The 15,686-nt window shown below is 40.0% G+C and overlaps 1 protein-coding gene across 1 annotated transcript in view; it reads left to right on the top strand.

The window, feature by feature from the left end:
- Positions 1–15,686, top strand: part of LOC126354570 (equilibrative nucleoside transporter 4) — a 173,037-nt gene that overhangs the window by 109,664 nt on the left and 47,687 nt on the right. Inside the window, exon 7 of the mRNA XM_050004315.1 lies at positions 10,794–10,981. Within this exon, the coding sequence (XP_049860272.1) occupies positions 10,794–10,981 (188 nt within the window). The remainder of the gene's footprint in view (positions 1–10,793; positions 10,982–15,686) is intronic.

Below are 15,686 nucleotides of genomic sequence, written 5' to 3'. Positions count from 1 at the left end.
GGCACAGTGAGAATGCAGCCCAGATAAACAATGTATTATAGTTTTATTGAAAGGTACATAAACCAAAATTTTCCTCCTTTGGAGCAAAGTTAATAACTACAAGTTTGTGGAAGTTTATGATTAGCACTGAATTTATAAAAGTCCAACTTAGGATGAAGGTCACAATGATAAAACATCCAAAGTTAATATTCACTCAGCAGTAGAACAAAATAATGTAGTGAAGGTCGACATCCGATACCAAGTTTCCAAAATGTCTCTGATGCTGAGGCCAAGTCTCAGCGATGATGAAGGCAGGTGGTGGCAGCTCCATCAGTCAGTGATGGCTGGTTCAGTATATCGGTATGGCATCATACATAGCAAAGATTCCCATTGAGGATCTGACTGAGGAACAGCTGGTGCAGCCAGCGCCTGGTGCAGAGTTAAAGGAAGATGTCTCAGAGTCCTATAAATACACAGGCCATGTAGAGATACTAGAGCTACGTCAGGTCATCAAGGATGGCAGAGGACAAATTTTTTTTTTAGATCACCCCTTTTGTCAGCAATGAAAGTGGTTAGAAGTTGCATGGAAGTGTTAGACATGTAACTCATTGCTCCATCATCCAGCTGCTTCACAAATATATCAAGATACCCATATAAACTGTAGTGTAGTGTCTATGGTATATCAAAGAAAATGGGGCCAACAATCCTGGAAGTTGACATTTTCATCATGCAGTTGGGTGTTGTGGATGATACAGGGGCTTACAACAGTCCAGTATATCTTGTTTTGTATGTTGTCACGTGACAGATGGAACCATGCCTCACCTATAAACCAATTTATGGAGAGAATGTCTGAATGTTGAATAAGAAACCCCTGAAACCATTGAAAGTAACACATTTTTTCCTCATGATCTGTTTTTTGCAATTCTTTCATCATGTGCATTCTGTATTGCTGCAATGCCAATTTCTTCACAGCTCTCTGACATCTGCCGTATGAAATGCATCTCTCCTAGCTCCATCAACAAAGTGATGAGTTCTCCAGCATCTTCGAACATGGATAACCATTCATTTATACATACATCATTTGTGATGATTCCCATCATGAAGGAGCACCATCAGTGACGTAAAATGAGTCAAATTATACATTAACTGGTAAAAACAGTCATTGCAGGTTGCTTGTGCCAGTATTTGTTAACTGACTATCATAGATAGAACAATATATATCATAATTTCTTCAATAAAATTATAACTGTCAAATTCAGAACTGAAACATTTGCATTGATAAATATAGAAATTAGTTGTAGATTACTTTTTAGGGTTCAATGCCTCGATCAGTAAAAACGGAACCCTTATAGGATTACTTTGTTGCCTGTCCATGTGCCTGTCTGTCCGACTTTAAGAACCCCTTCTCTCAGGAAAGCGTAGACCTACCAAGTTCAAATTTGTGTCATGTATTAATGTCTATTGTGCCTTGGAGGTGTAAAAATTGTAACCTTCTATATCAGTGCAGTCAAAAGATACCACTATTTATGTCATATATTGTGATACTTGAAAACGTAAACATCAAAACCTATTGGCTGCTTCCTGTTGACTTAGAATCGTGAAATTTGGCAAGAAGCAAGATTCCACAATATAGGTAAAGGAAAATCAGAAGATTACTGATTTGTAATTACATAACATGAAAAAAATTGTTTTGTAATTTTTTATTCAGCTATCTGTCTGTCTGTCCATCTGTTAAGTCCCTTTTCGTGTGTAGCAGTTTCGCATATCAAGTGCAAATTTATGTCATACGCTAAGGTGTATGGTCCCTTGGCAATATAAAAATTTTAAGCTTCTAAGTTAATGCAACACATATTTCACATATTTTGATACTCGAAAACAGTCATCAAAACCTATAGGGTGCTTCCCAGTGACTTAGAATCATGAAATTGGGCAATAAGAAAAGAAATGACTAGTCTTGAAGCTGTTCCTGAACTGGGCCACAACCAGTCGCTTATGTTCTCTTCACATAGAGGCCACTACTGTCGTGTTGTCCTGGAGAGGGTTGATTAGCGTGCAATTGGCTGACATCATCTTTACAGCCCTCTCTTGTTCCCAACTGGCATGCCAGCACGTGGCTTTACGCCTGATCTCCCCCCCCTCCCCCCCCCCCCTCCCCCAAAGCATCGGACCATCATTGTATAAGGAGCATGACTATGGGAGGAGAAGCAGGAGTGTGGATGCTGGGATAGATTGGAAGCTGTGGCTGCAGGGGACATCAGGCTTCCAGTTGTACACTGGCATCCGGCTTGCGCTCTGGTGGAAACATCCCCAGAAAATGACCAGAAGGGTACGCCTCCATCTCCTGAGACCCATAACAAGATGTAGAATGCATCTGCTGCTATAGTGCGGGCAGGTCCAGTTCCATTGGTAAGATGCGCAGTGTTTTGCCTCATTCAGAAGCTGTTCCCTAACACAAACCCGAGTGAACATTCTTATGATCAGGTTGTAGATTCACTAACTATTTTGACCAACAAGTGAGTGTGGTGGCAGCTAGGTATCAATTCTTTAATTGCAATAAAAGGTCAGAACAAACTTATCGCGAATGAATAATGGATTTGCAGGGTATAATGAGGAAGTGCAAATTCAGATGTGCTTGTGGTGCTTTATATTCAGACGTTATGTTGTGTGATGCGATCATGTACAGTGTAACTGATGTCAGACTTAGAGAACATATTTAGAAACAATTCAGTCCATCATTTTAGCATGTAGTGCAAGTACTAGATTGGTACGATTAAGGTGCTGTGTTGGCCGATAAATTTGAGCAACCACCAATTTGCTAGGTTGAGTTGCCTCTTGGTTGCGACTGGCCTATTAGGCAGCAAAAGCATGCATGTGCCACACGACGTAAACAGTACTCTATGCCACGTAAACAGCTCTCTAAACAGGCGAACGGAATTAAGTCATGCCCTCGGTGCTATTTGTGACACAAACACCAAGATTGTCCATTCCAACAAGCACAGTGTTACACCTGTGACAAGAAAAGTCATGCACAATCTATATGTTTGCAATGGAACAAACATAATAATTCTGCTCACTCACAAAAACTAGTCACAAGGCCCATGTAATCAATGCAGTGCATTCAAAGCCTGCTGGGGACATTAGCAAAACTAGTAAATAAACAGTTTCTGCAGTGCAACACCAGTCCAACAAACTTTTTGTGCGTTGCATATTAGTGGAAAAGATGTGAAATTTCAGTTGGACACTGGTGCCTCTGTTACACTACTTAATCGTAAAACATATTAATTGTTAGACTCTACAAGCCTCTCTAAAACTAGCATGCCCCCGACAGCTTCTAATGGACAAGACATTCCCATTCTTGGAAAATTTACTTTGACTGCTATGTATTGCTCACATATGTGAACTGTGAATTTCACTGTGCTACAATCACACGATTGTGAGAACATATTTGGCCTTGATTCATTTGATTTGTTTGGCTTTCAAATTCGGGAAAATGTGTTGTCTTTTCTGGAGATTTAGGCAAGGCTAACAATTTTGTTGCACATATTGCTATGAAAGAAAATGCTCAGCTAAAATTTTGCCAGTCCAGAACTGTTCCCATTGCATTCCGGGACAAAGTCACTGCTGAACTTAAAGAATTGCAAGATAGCAGCGCTAGTCAGTGGGCAAGTCCAATCGTTTTACTCCCCAAACCTTCAGGTCACATTCACCTCTGTGTTGACTTTAAGTCTACAGTCAACCCACAGACTGTGATTGATACTTATCCATTGCCATGCCCAGAGGATCTCATGGACAGATTAGGCACTGGTCACTACTTTTCAAAAATTGATTTGCACGACGCATGTCTTCAAATACTACTAGACGTTGTTGTTGTGGTCTTCAATCCAGAGGCTAGTTTGATGCAGCTCTCCATGCTACTCTGTCCTGTGCAACCTCGTTCATCTCCCAGTACCTACTGCAACCTACATCCTTCTCAATCTGCTTAGTGTATTCATCTCTTGGTCTCCCTCTATGATCTTTACCCTCCACACTGCCCTCCAATACTAAATTGGTGATCCCTTGATGCCTCAAAACATGTCCTACCAACCGATCCCTTCTTCCATCTAATCTTCAGCATTCTTCTGTAGTACCACATTTCGAAAGCTTCTATTCTCTTCTTGTCCAAACTATTTATCGTCCATGTTTCACTTCCACACATGGCTACACTCCATACAAATACTTTCAGAAACGACTTCCTGACACTTAAATCTATACTCGATGTTAACAAATTTCTCTTCTTCAGAAACGCTTTCCTTGCCATTGCCAGCCTACATTTTATATCCTTTCTACTTCGACCATCATCAGTTATTTTGCTCCCCAAATGGCAAAACTCCTTTACTACTTTAAGTGTATCATTTCCTAATCTAATTCCCTCAGCATCACCTGACTTAATTCGACTACATTGCATTATCATAGTGTAGCTTTTGTTGATTTTCATGTTATATCCTCCTTTTAAGACACTGTCCATTCCGTTCAACTGTTCTTACAAGTCCTTTGCTGTCTCTGGCAGAATTGCAATGTCATCGGTGAACCTCAAAGTTTTTATTTCTTCTCCATGGATTTTAATAACTACTCCAAATTTTTCTTTTGTTTCCTTTACTGCTTGCTCAATATACAGATTGAATAACATCGGGGATAGGCTACAACCTTGTCTCACTCCCTTCCCAACCACTGCTTCCCTTTCATGCCCCTCGACTCTTATAACTGCCATCAGGTTTCTGTACAAATTGTAAATAGCCTTTTGCTCCCTGTATTTTACCCCTGCCACCTTCAGAATATGAAAGAGAGTATTCCAGTCAACATTGTCAAAAGCTTTCTCTAAGTCTACAAATGCTAGAAATGTAGGTTTGCCTTTCCTTAATCTATTTTCTAAGATAAGTCGTAGGGTCAGTATTGCCTCTCGTGTTCCAACATTTCTACAGAATCCAAAATGATCTTCCCTGAGGTCGGCTTGTACCAGTTTTTCCATTTGTCTGTAGAGAATTCACGTTAATATTTTGCAGCCATGACTTATTAAACTGATAGTTCGGTAATTTTCACATCTGTTAACACCTGCTTTCTTTGAGATTGGAATAATTATATTCTTCTTGAAGTCTGATAGAATTTCGCCTGTCTCATACATCTTGCTCACCAGATGGTAGAGCTTTGTCGGAGCTAGCTGTCTCAAGGATGTCAGTAGTTGTAAAGGAATGTTGTCTCCTCCCGGGGCCTTGTTTCGACTTAAGCCTTTCAGTGCTCTGTCAAACTCTTCACGCAGTATTGTATCTCCCATATCATCTTCATCTACATCCTCTTCCATTTCCATAATATTGTCCTCAAATACATCGCCCTTGTATAGACCCTCTGTATACTCCTTTCCCTTCTTTGCTTAGAACTGGGTTTCCATCTGAGCTCTTGATATTCATACAAATGTTTCTCTTTTTTTTAAAGGTCTCTTTAATTTTCCTGTAGGCAGCATCTATCTTACCCCTAGTGAGATAAGCCTCTACATGCTTACATTTGTCCTCTAGCCATCCCTGCTTAGCCATTTTGCACTTCCTGTCGATCTCATTTGTGAGATGTTTGTATCCCTTTTTGCCTGCTTCATTTACTGTATTTTTATATTTTCTCCTTTCATCAATTAAATTCAATATTTCTTCTGTTACCTAAGGATTTCTGCTAGCCCTCATCCTTTTACCTACTTGATCCTGTGCTGCCTTCACTATCTCATCCCTCAAAGATACCCATTCTTCTTCTACTATATTTCTTTCCCCCATTCCTGTCAATTGTTCCCTTATGCACTCCCTGAAAATCTGTACAACCTCTGGTTTAGTCAGTTTATCCAGGTCCCATCTCCTTAAATTTCCACCTTTTTGCAGTTTCTTCAGTTTTAATCTAGAGTTCATAACCAATAGACTGTGCTCAGAGTCCACATCTGCCCCTGGAAATGTCTTGCAGTTTAAAACTTGGTTCCTAAATCTCTGTCTTACCATTATATAACCTATCTGATACTTTATAGTATCTCCAGGGTTCTTCCATGTATACAACCTTCTTTCATGATTCTTGAACCAAGGGTTAGCTATGATTAAGTTGTGCTCTGTGCAAAATTCTGTCAGGCGGCTTCCTCTTTCATTTCTTAGCCCCAATCCATATTCACCTACTATGTTTCCTTCTCTTTCTTTACCTACTGTCGAATTCCACTCACCCATGACTATTAAATTTTCATCTCCCTTCACTACCTGAATAATTTCTTTTCTCTCATCATACATTTCATCAAATACTTCATCATCTGCAGAGCTAGTTGGCATATAAACTTGTATTTCTGCAGTAGGCATGAGGTTTGTGTCTATCTTGGCCACAATAATGCGTTCACTACGCTGTTTGTAGTAGCTTACCCATGCTCCTACTTTTTTATTCATTATTAAATCTACTCCTGCATTACCCATATTTGATGTTGTATTTATAACCCTGTATTCACCTGACCAAAAGTCTTGTTCCTCCTGCCACCGAGCTTCACAATTCCCACTATATCTAACTTTAACCTATCCATTTCCCTTTTTAAATTTTCTAACCTACCTGCCTGATTAAGGGATCTGACATTCCACGCTACATTCTGTAGAAAGCCAGTTTCGTTTCTCCTGATAATGATGTCCTCTTGAGTAGTCCCCGCCCGGAGATCTGAATGGGGGACTATTTTACCTCAGGAATATTTTACCCAGGAGGACGCCATCGTCGTGATGCTGGATGAATAATCTCAAAATGTGTGTGTTGTGAATACCCATTTGGGCTTGTTTAAATGTTTGTGTTTGCCTTTTGGCTGTGCTTCCACACCTGCCATTTTCCAACCATATTTGAAACAGCTGAGGCCTCGAGTACCAGACTGTTCAAACTATTTGGGCAATAGTGTCATAGCAGGTCGTACACCTGAAGGACACATTGCAAATTCGCATGCTTTGTTTCATGTGCTATCTGATGCAGGATTGAAGTGTAGACTGGACAAGCGTGATTTTTTTAAACTTGAGTTGCACTCATGTCATAAACAGTCAAGGTGTACATCCTCTTCAGTAAAATTTGTTAGCCATTCTTGATCTGCCAGTTCCTTGCAATGTCACAGAATTGCAGTCAGTCTTGGTGCAATGAAATGTTATATACGGCTCATACTGAATGCTGCACAAATCGCAGCTCCATTGCATTGCTTACGACGCAGGAACATCCCTTTTGTTTGGACAGATGAGTCCCAAGAAGCTTTTCAAAAACTTAAAGCTCCATTGCTGAGTGATCAATGCTTGGTTTACTTTGATCCTGACAAAGTAGTTGTGTTTCAAGTTGATGCTTCCTCTTAAGGAATTGATGCAGCGATTTCACGTAGATTTGGTGATAAAGACAGGGGTATTGCTTTTGCATCACAAGTGTTGTCCAAGGCCCAGTGTAATTATTCACAAGTAGAGAAAGAAGCAAGGCTATTGTGTATAGTGTCACCAAATTCCACCACTACTTGTATGGCAGAAAATTCTACCGCAACATGGTAATGTGGACGCACTTTCATGTCTTCCGATTGGCCCTGATACTGACTTTGATGCTTCTGCTGCATCTTGTTGTCACATAGATGCTCACAATTATCAATTGCTTCAATCCCATCTTCATCGCCAAATGGTGAATTCTGCCTAGTCGTCAAATATGGGGTAAATAGGAAACCTGCTTTCTTGGATCGCTAGACAACAAATCAAGCAAATGATGTTAATGAGTTTTATTACTAAAAGTAAATGACAATACTTAACTGAGAATTAGATACATGTGTCACCAGCAAAGGGTGACAGACAAAATAATCAAGTTTCTTCAGTATAGACAGTGTTACATAGGACAAGCGAAATGACTAGTCTTGAAGCTATTCTTGAACAGGGCCATAGCCAGTCGGGCACAGTGCTTATGTTCTCTTCACATAGAGGCCGATGCTGTCTCGTTGTCATCTTGGAGAGGGGTCTGCAAGTGTGCAATTGGCTGATCTCTTCTTCACAGCCCTCTCAGCTCTCTCATTAACGACTGGCGTGCCAGCACTTGACTTTATGCTGTAACACCATCAGGAGAATAACAGGCAAGCATTACAGCAAGCAAACATAAAATGTAAGCTGTAGTCATGTTTTAGTAAGTAAAGAATGTTTCATTAAATCTGCTGTCTCTGTACATATAAAATTAAGTCCCCTAATCACTTCTTTTTGTATATCTGGGCTAGTCTGAGGAACTACTGTAGAGACTTTTTTGATATGGTCTTGGAATTCCTGGGGCCAATATCTTGCCAGTATTGATATCAGTAACAGGTAAAAATCATTGAGATTCTTGATTCCCAGGATGGGTGAACTACATATACAGGACTATTACAAATTATTGAAGCGATTTCATAAATTCACTGTAGCTGCATTCATTGACATATGGTCACAACACACTACAGATATGTAGAAAAACTCATAAAGTTTTGTTCAGCTGAAGCCGCACTTCAGGTTTCTGCCGCCAGAGCGCTCAAGAGTGCAGTGAGACAAAATGGCGACAGGAGCCGAGAAAGCGTATGTCGTGCTTGAAATGCACTCACATCAGTCAGTCATAACAGTGCAACGACACTTCAGGAGGAAATTCAACAAAGATCCACCAACTGCTAACTCCATTCGGCGATGGTATGCACAGTTTAAAGCTTCTGGATGCCTCTGTAAGGGGAAATCAATGGGTCGGCCTGCAGTGAGTGAAGAAATGGTTGAACACGCACGGGCAAGTTTCACGCATAGTGCGTGGAAGTCGACGAATAAAGCAAGCAGGGAGCTAAACGTACCACAGCCGACAGTTTGCAAAATCTTACGGAAAAGGCTAAAGCAGAAGCTTTACTGTTTACAATTGCTACAAGCCCTGACACCCGATGATAAAGTCAAATGCTTTGAATTTTCGGCGCGGTTGCAACAGCTCATGGAAGAGGATGCGTTCAGTGTGAAACTTGTTTTCAGTGATGAAACAACATTTTTTCTTAATGGTGAAATGAACAGACACAATGTGCGAATCTGGGCGGTAGAGAATCCTCACGCATTCATGCAGCGAATTAGCAATTCACCAAAAGTTCATGTGTTTTGTGCAATCTTGTTTAAAGTTTACGGCCCCGTTTTCTTCTGCAAAAAAACGTTATAGGACACGTGTATCTGTACATGCTGGAAAAATTGGCTCATGCCACAACTGGAGACCGACAGCGCCGACTTCATCTTTCAACAGGATGGCGCTCCACTGCACTTCCATCATGATGTTTGGGATTTCTTAAACAGGAGATTGGAAAACCTATGGATCGGTCGTGGTGGACATCATGATCAACAATTCATATCATGGCCTCCGCGCTCTCCGGACTTAACCCCATGTGATTTTTTTCTGTGGGGCTATGTGAAAGATTCAGTGTTTAAACCTCCTCTACCAATAAATGTGCCAGAACTGCGAGCTCGCATCAACGATGCTCCCGAACTCATTGATGGGGACATGCTGTGCCGAGTGTGGGAGGAACTTGATTATCTGCTTGATGTCTGCCGAATCACTAAAGTGTCACATATAGAACATTTGGGAATGTCTAAAAAAACTTTTTGAGTTTTTGTATGTGTGTGCAAAGCATTGTGAAAATATCTCAAATAATAAAGTTATTGTAGACCTGCGAAATCGCTTCAATCATTTGTAATAACCCTGGATACATAATTAAGTTTGTACGGAACCTTCTGTGTGTGAGCCCTACTTTGACTTGGCCTGTGTCCTACTTGGCCATTTTTTCCATGGAAAAGTCAGTTAAAGATAGAGAACTACATGAGAAAAATTCAGTTTGAAACAGGGAACTGATGCAAACATTATTAGCAGTTAAAGACAGAGAGACTTGGAGTGGATATGAAAGACACATAATATACAACAGTGCAGATGGAGGTATCTACAAGAAAGACTGATGAGGAAAAAATACATCATTGGTAATAAAATAAATATGAAAAAGTGTAAGAGGAAGTATAAGACAAAAATTAGAGTAACCAATTAAACAAGAGAATAGAGATTTAACGGTCAGCTTGTAAATGGTCAGAAATAAAAAACTATTATTATTTACATCTACATAATTACTCTCCAAAATGTAAATGTCATTTGACTAGGGTATCCCAGTGGGTAGACCATTCGCTGGGTGGAAGTCTTTTGATTTGACACCACTTCGGCGACTTGCACAACGATGGAGATGAAATGATGATGATTAGGACAACGCAAATCCCAGGCCCTGAGCAGAGAAAATCTCCAACCCACTGAGAATCGAACCTGATCCCTGAGGATTGACATTCTGTTGCGCTGACCACTTAGATACCGGGGGTGGATACTCTGCAGAATAATGAAGGGAGAATAGCTTTCCTTCAGGAGGCAACTGTCCAGTATCACCAATGGAAAATTGTAAAAGATTCCTAGGTTTCAAGACCATTAGTTCCTTCATCAAGTCATAAAAAATCTTTCAAAACACTGAGCTTCATTCATTTGCCAGAGAAGAGGATTGCTTTTATTTCAATAATAATACAGTTGGATAGTGAAATGACAGACATTTTCCACACCATTTTCTTTTTCTATATTCCCTTCATTCTATGGAACTTCTTCAAGTACATACTGTTTAATTTGCAGTAAAGTTGTCGGTGTTTTTCCCTTACCTTCTCCTTTAACTGAATTAAGTTCAGTAGTATTATATTTTGTGTTATATTGATTCCTTCAGCACTGCGGGGGCAGTTCATTTATTTTCAAATATGTTTTCTTTCTTTATTTAAAAACAGGAGGACTTCTTGCTAGATGGGAGGTTGCAAAAACAATATGGCCTTACATGCTGTCTATTGGCCTTGCATATTTTGTTACTCTCTGTCTGTATCCTGGCATTGAATCTGAAATTGTGAGCTGCACACTAAAAAGTTGGATGCCAGTTGTTCTCATGGCCATCTTCAATGCTGCAGATTTAGTAGGAAAAGTAAGTAACTTAAGGTCAGATGGTTGCAATCAGTGAATGTACTGATTTCTTCTGAGATAAAATTAGGTGTTATTTGTATTATATTATATTGTAGTTATAAGCTGTAAAGAAATTTGAATTTAGAGAAAATAATAATAAGTTTTGGGAACTGTTCTTGTTAGCTATAAATTTAATAGATGGCAACACACATTGTATGATTAGTGAAAAACTAAATTGCTAATGCAGATAACAGTTTCTCTTAGGCATGATATTTGTTTCTTTTTATGCATCTGTGAGACCTGTAATTTTTTTGCACTAAGTGAGTTGTATATATGTCCCTTCTTGATTTAATTCTCAGCAATTTAATCTGATAATCCTGAACTGTACCAAAGAATGCATGGAGAGTTTTGTAAATAAAGCCCTTCTTATTTTGTTGATTCAGAATAATTTTTACTATTTTAAATATTTCTCTTTATTCTTGAGAAGTATAAACCAAGTACTGTTTAGTATATATCACCTGGCATGAATGCAATATTCATCCAGGAGCTCTTCATGCATAGAAGAATCACCATCCTCTCAGCTGATGCTTCAGTTCTGAACACACTGTGGTTTTTTATTTGATTTTGATTTGGTCCCATTTGATTACATTTTGCCCCAAGTGTGCACTTATAATATAGGACAAGTCAGCTTAAGCTTCTCCCAGTATTTAACCTATGTATTACAGTTTAATACATCAAAGTGGCAATACTTATAATAATGTTGCATACATTTTTCACCCATTTATTAGGTCCTGAAAATTATTTACTTACTACATTATACTCATATTTACATTTTTCTCTTAGTATTCATGTTATCAAGTTATTTACATATCATAATATGTTCTATTAGTTGCAGTACCTCTATAACACTAATAGTAGCAGTTTTCAGTGTAAAGTTTTCCAAGTAGAGAAGGAATTATCATATTTCATCAAAATATAAGAGGTATTAGAGATAAAGTTAGTAATCTGCTTATAGATGTTGACTCTGAAATTATTGGTATATCGGAGCACCACTTAAATAATTTGACAATTCAGAGGCTTCCTTTATATTCCATTTGAGTCCACAGATGTATCACGGCACTGCACTGAGCAGATATTTTAATGTTGTGCAGGGGCAGTTGAATTTAGTGAAACTAAACTTCTAATTGTTGTTGTTTATAGGTCCCCTAACTCTGAGTTCAGAATATTTCTGCTCAAGCTAGAGAGGGTTCTTGATTCACTTTGTAGGAAGTACCAGAAATTAGTTGTATGTGGTGACTTCAATATAAATTTTGTGTATGATGGTGCAAGAAAAAAGATGTTGATAGATGTCCTAAATTCATATGATCTGATGCAGATAGTGTTTTTTCCAACTAGGGTACAAGGGAACAGTAGCACAACCATAGACAATATTTTTATTCATTCTTCATTACTATATGGGCATTCTGTTAGTAAAAAGATGAATGGCGTTTCAGACCATGATGCACAAATTTTGACACTGGAAGGTTTTTTTCTCAAACAAATGTTTTCACATATAATTACAAACTACGTAGGAAAGTAATCCAACAGCAATAGAGAGTTTTTTTAAACCTTCTCAGGGAACAGGAGTGGCAGGATGTTTATAGTGCCGATAACATAGAAGATAAATATAATGCTTTCCTTAACACATTTATCATGCTCTTTGAGAGTAGCTTTCCATTAGAACATTCTAAACAGAGTACTAGCAGTAATAGGCAGCCTGAGTGGCTGACTAGTGGGATAACGATATCATGTACAGCAAAGCGGGAATTGTATCAAAATGTTATAAGTAGTCACAATCAAGCTGCAATAGCCCATTACAAGCACTGTTCTAAGGTGCTTAAAAATGTTATTAGGAAAGCAAAGAGTATGTGGTATGCAAATAGAATAGCTAATTCACAGGATAAAATTAAAACCATATCGTCAGTTGTGGAAGAAGTGTCTGGTCCACAGCACAAGGTTAATGATATAAAGTCAGTTCGAACTAAAAATATTTCTGTTACTGATACATCAGATTTATGAACAGTTAGCAGGAGAAAGAAAACTGGCATTCTACGGATCGGAGCGTGGAATGTCAGATCCCTTAAACGGGTAGGTAGGTTAGATAATTTAAAAAGGGAAATGGATAGGTTAATGTTAGATATAGTGGGAATTATTGAAGTTTGGTTGCAGGAGGAATAAACGGGGAAGATCAGTTTGGATTCCATAGAAATGTTGAAACACAAGAGGCAATACTGACCTTACAACTTATCATAGAAGAAAGATTAAGCAAAGGCAAACCTACATTTCTAGCATTTGTAGACTTAGAGAAAGCTTTTGACAGTGTTGACTGGAATACTCTCTTTTAAATTCTAAAGGTGGCAGGGGTAAAATACAGGGAGCGAAAGGCTATTTACAGTTTGTACAGAAACCAGATGGCAATCATAGGAGTCGAGGGGCATGAAAGGGAAGCAGTGGTTGGGAAGGGAGTGAGACAGGGTTGTAGCCTCTCCCCGATGTTATTCAATCTGTATATTGAGCAAGCAGTAAAGGAAACAAAAGGAAAATTTGGAGTAGGTATTAAAATCCATGAAGAAGAAATAAAAACTTTGACATTCGCCGATGACATTGTAATTCTGTCAGATAGAGCAAAGGGCTTGGAAGAGCAGTTAAACGGAATGGACAGTGTCTTGAAAGGAGGATATAAGATGAACATGAACAGAAGCAAAACGAGGATAATGGAATGTAGTCGAATTTAGTTGGGTGATGCTGAGGGGATTGAATTAGAAAATGAGACACTTGAAATAGTAAAGGAGTTTTTCTATTTGGGGAGCAAAATAACTGATGATGGTCAAAGTAGAGAGGATGTAGACTGGCAATGGCAAGGAAAGCGTTTCTGAAGAACAGAAATTTGTTAACATCGAGTATAGATTTAAGTGTCAGGAAGTCGTTTCTGAAAGTATTTGTATGGAGTGTAGCCATGTACGGAAGTGAAACATGGACCATAAATAGTTTGGACAAGAAGAGAATAGAAGCTTTCAAAATGTGGTGCTACAGAAGAATTCTGAAGATTAGATGGGTAGATCACATAACTAATTAGGAGGTATTGAATAGAATTGGGGAGAAGAGGATTTTGTGGCACAACTTGACAAAAAGAAGGGACCGGTTGGTAGGACATGTTCTGGGGCATCAAGGGATCACAAATTTAGCATTGGAGGGCAGTGTGGAGGGAGACCAAGAGATGAATACACTAAGCAAATTCAGAAAGATGTAGGTTGCAGTAAGTACTGGGAGATGAAGAAGCTTGTACAGGATAGAGTAACATGGTGAGCTGCATCAAACCAGTCTCAGGACGGAAGACCACAACAACAACATTTTACAATAATTTTCTGAGCGTTGCTGGTGAATTAAATAAAAATTAAGCTTATACAGGGAATCATATAACTTTCTTGACAAATGTATTTCCAAGATTGTTGTCTGAAATATCCCTCTATGATACAGACAAGGGGGAGATTGAGTCAATAATTAAATCACTTAAGACTAAGTACTGTCATGGATATGATGTAGCGCCCAGCAGAATATTAAAGTACTGTACTGCACATATTAGCCCTGTATTTAGCCACCTTTGTAATTTTTCCTTTAGAAGTGGTCAGTTTCTTGAATGATTTAAGTACTCAGTGGGAACCCAAGGACTCGGTTCCGCATGTCGCCCTCCGTCGCCGTTTTCTTGCGCTCCTCGCCTCATTTTCAGGCTGTGAGCCTGTCTACATTGATGGTTTCCTGATGGATGGTCGTACTGCCTATGATTTTGCTCACGCTGCCCATGTTGAACAGCACTCCTTGCCAGCTGGCTGCAGTATTTTTACTGCAGAGCTGGTGGCCATATTGCGCGCTCTTGAGCATATGCGTTCCTGCTCAGGTACGTCCATCGTCATCTGCAGTGGCTCCCTGAACAGCCTCCAGGCTATCGACGGCTGCTATACCTCTTCTCCTCTGGTATCCTTTATTCAGGAGTCTGTTTTTGCCATTACCCGCTCTGGTCGTTCGGTGGTCTTTGTTTGGACGCCAGATCACGTTGGCATCCCGGGGAACGTACGTGTCGACAGGCTGGCCAAAGGGGCGACCGACGCCCCCCCCCTTTGGAGATCGGCCTCCCGGCTCGTGATCTGCAGCTGGCGTTGCGCCGTAAGGTGCTTGGCATGTGGCATGACGAGTGGCGTAGCCTGACTTCGCCAAATAACCTGCGGGCTGTTAAGGAGATGACCGATGTGTGGCAGTCCTCCCTGCAGGCTTCTCGCAGGGACTCTGTCATCCTGTGTCGGCTCCGCATCGGCCATACCTACCTGACGCATGGACATCTTTTGCGTCAGGAGGATCCACCCCTGTGTCAGGGTGGGTCCTGGTTGACGATCGCCCACATTTTGTTGGAGTGTCCCCGACTGCGCACCCTCCGGCAGTCTTTTAATCTCCCAGGCACGTTGCCTTTGGTTTTAAGCGACAATGCCTAAATGGCTGACTGGGCGTCTCCTCCCCCCTTGGGGTTTTACCTGCTCCGTAAATTTTCGTCTCGCCTGTTTTTGGAATGGGGGACTGATGACCTTAGCTGTTTAGTCCCCCTTAAACATCCCAACAACCACCACCACCACCAATAAAGCTGCAGGTGTAGACAGGGCACAACAAACTTTCAGCTGCAAATTGAAAAGTAAGAATGT

Source organism: Schistocerca gregaria, chromosome 3 (genome assembly GCF_023897955.1).
Source record: "Schistocerca gregaria isolate iqSchGreg1 chromosome 3, iqSchGreg1.2, whole genome shotgun sequence".
In the NCBI taxonomy this organism is placed as follows: Eukaryota; Metazoa; Arthropoda; class Insecta; order Orthoptera; family Acrididae; genus Schistocerca; species Schistocerca gregaria.
This window is presented reverse-complemented; position numbering and strand designations above follow the sequence as displayed.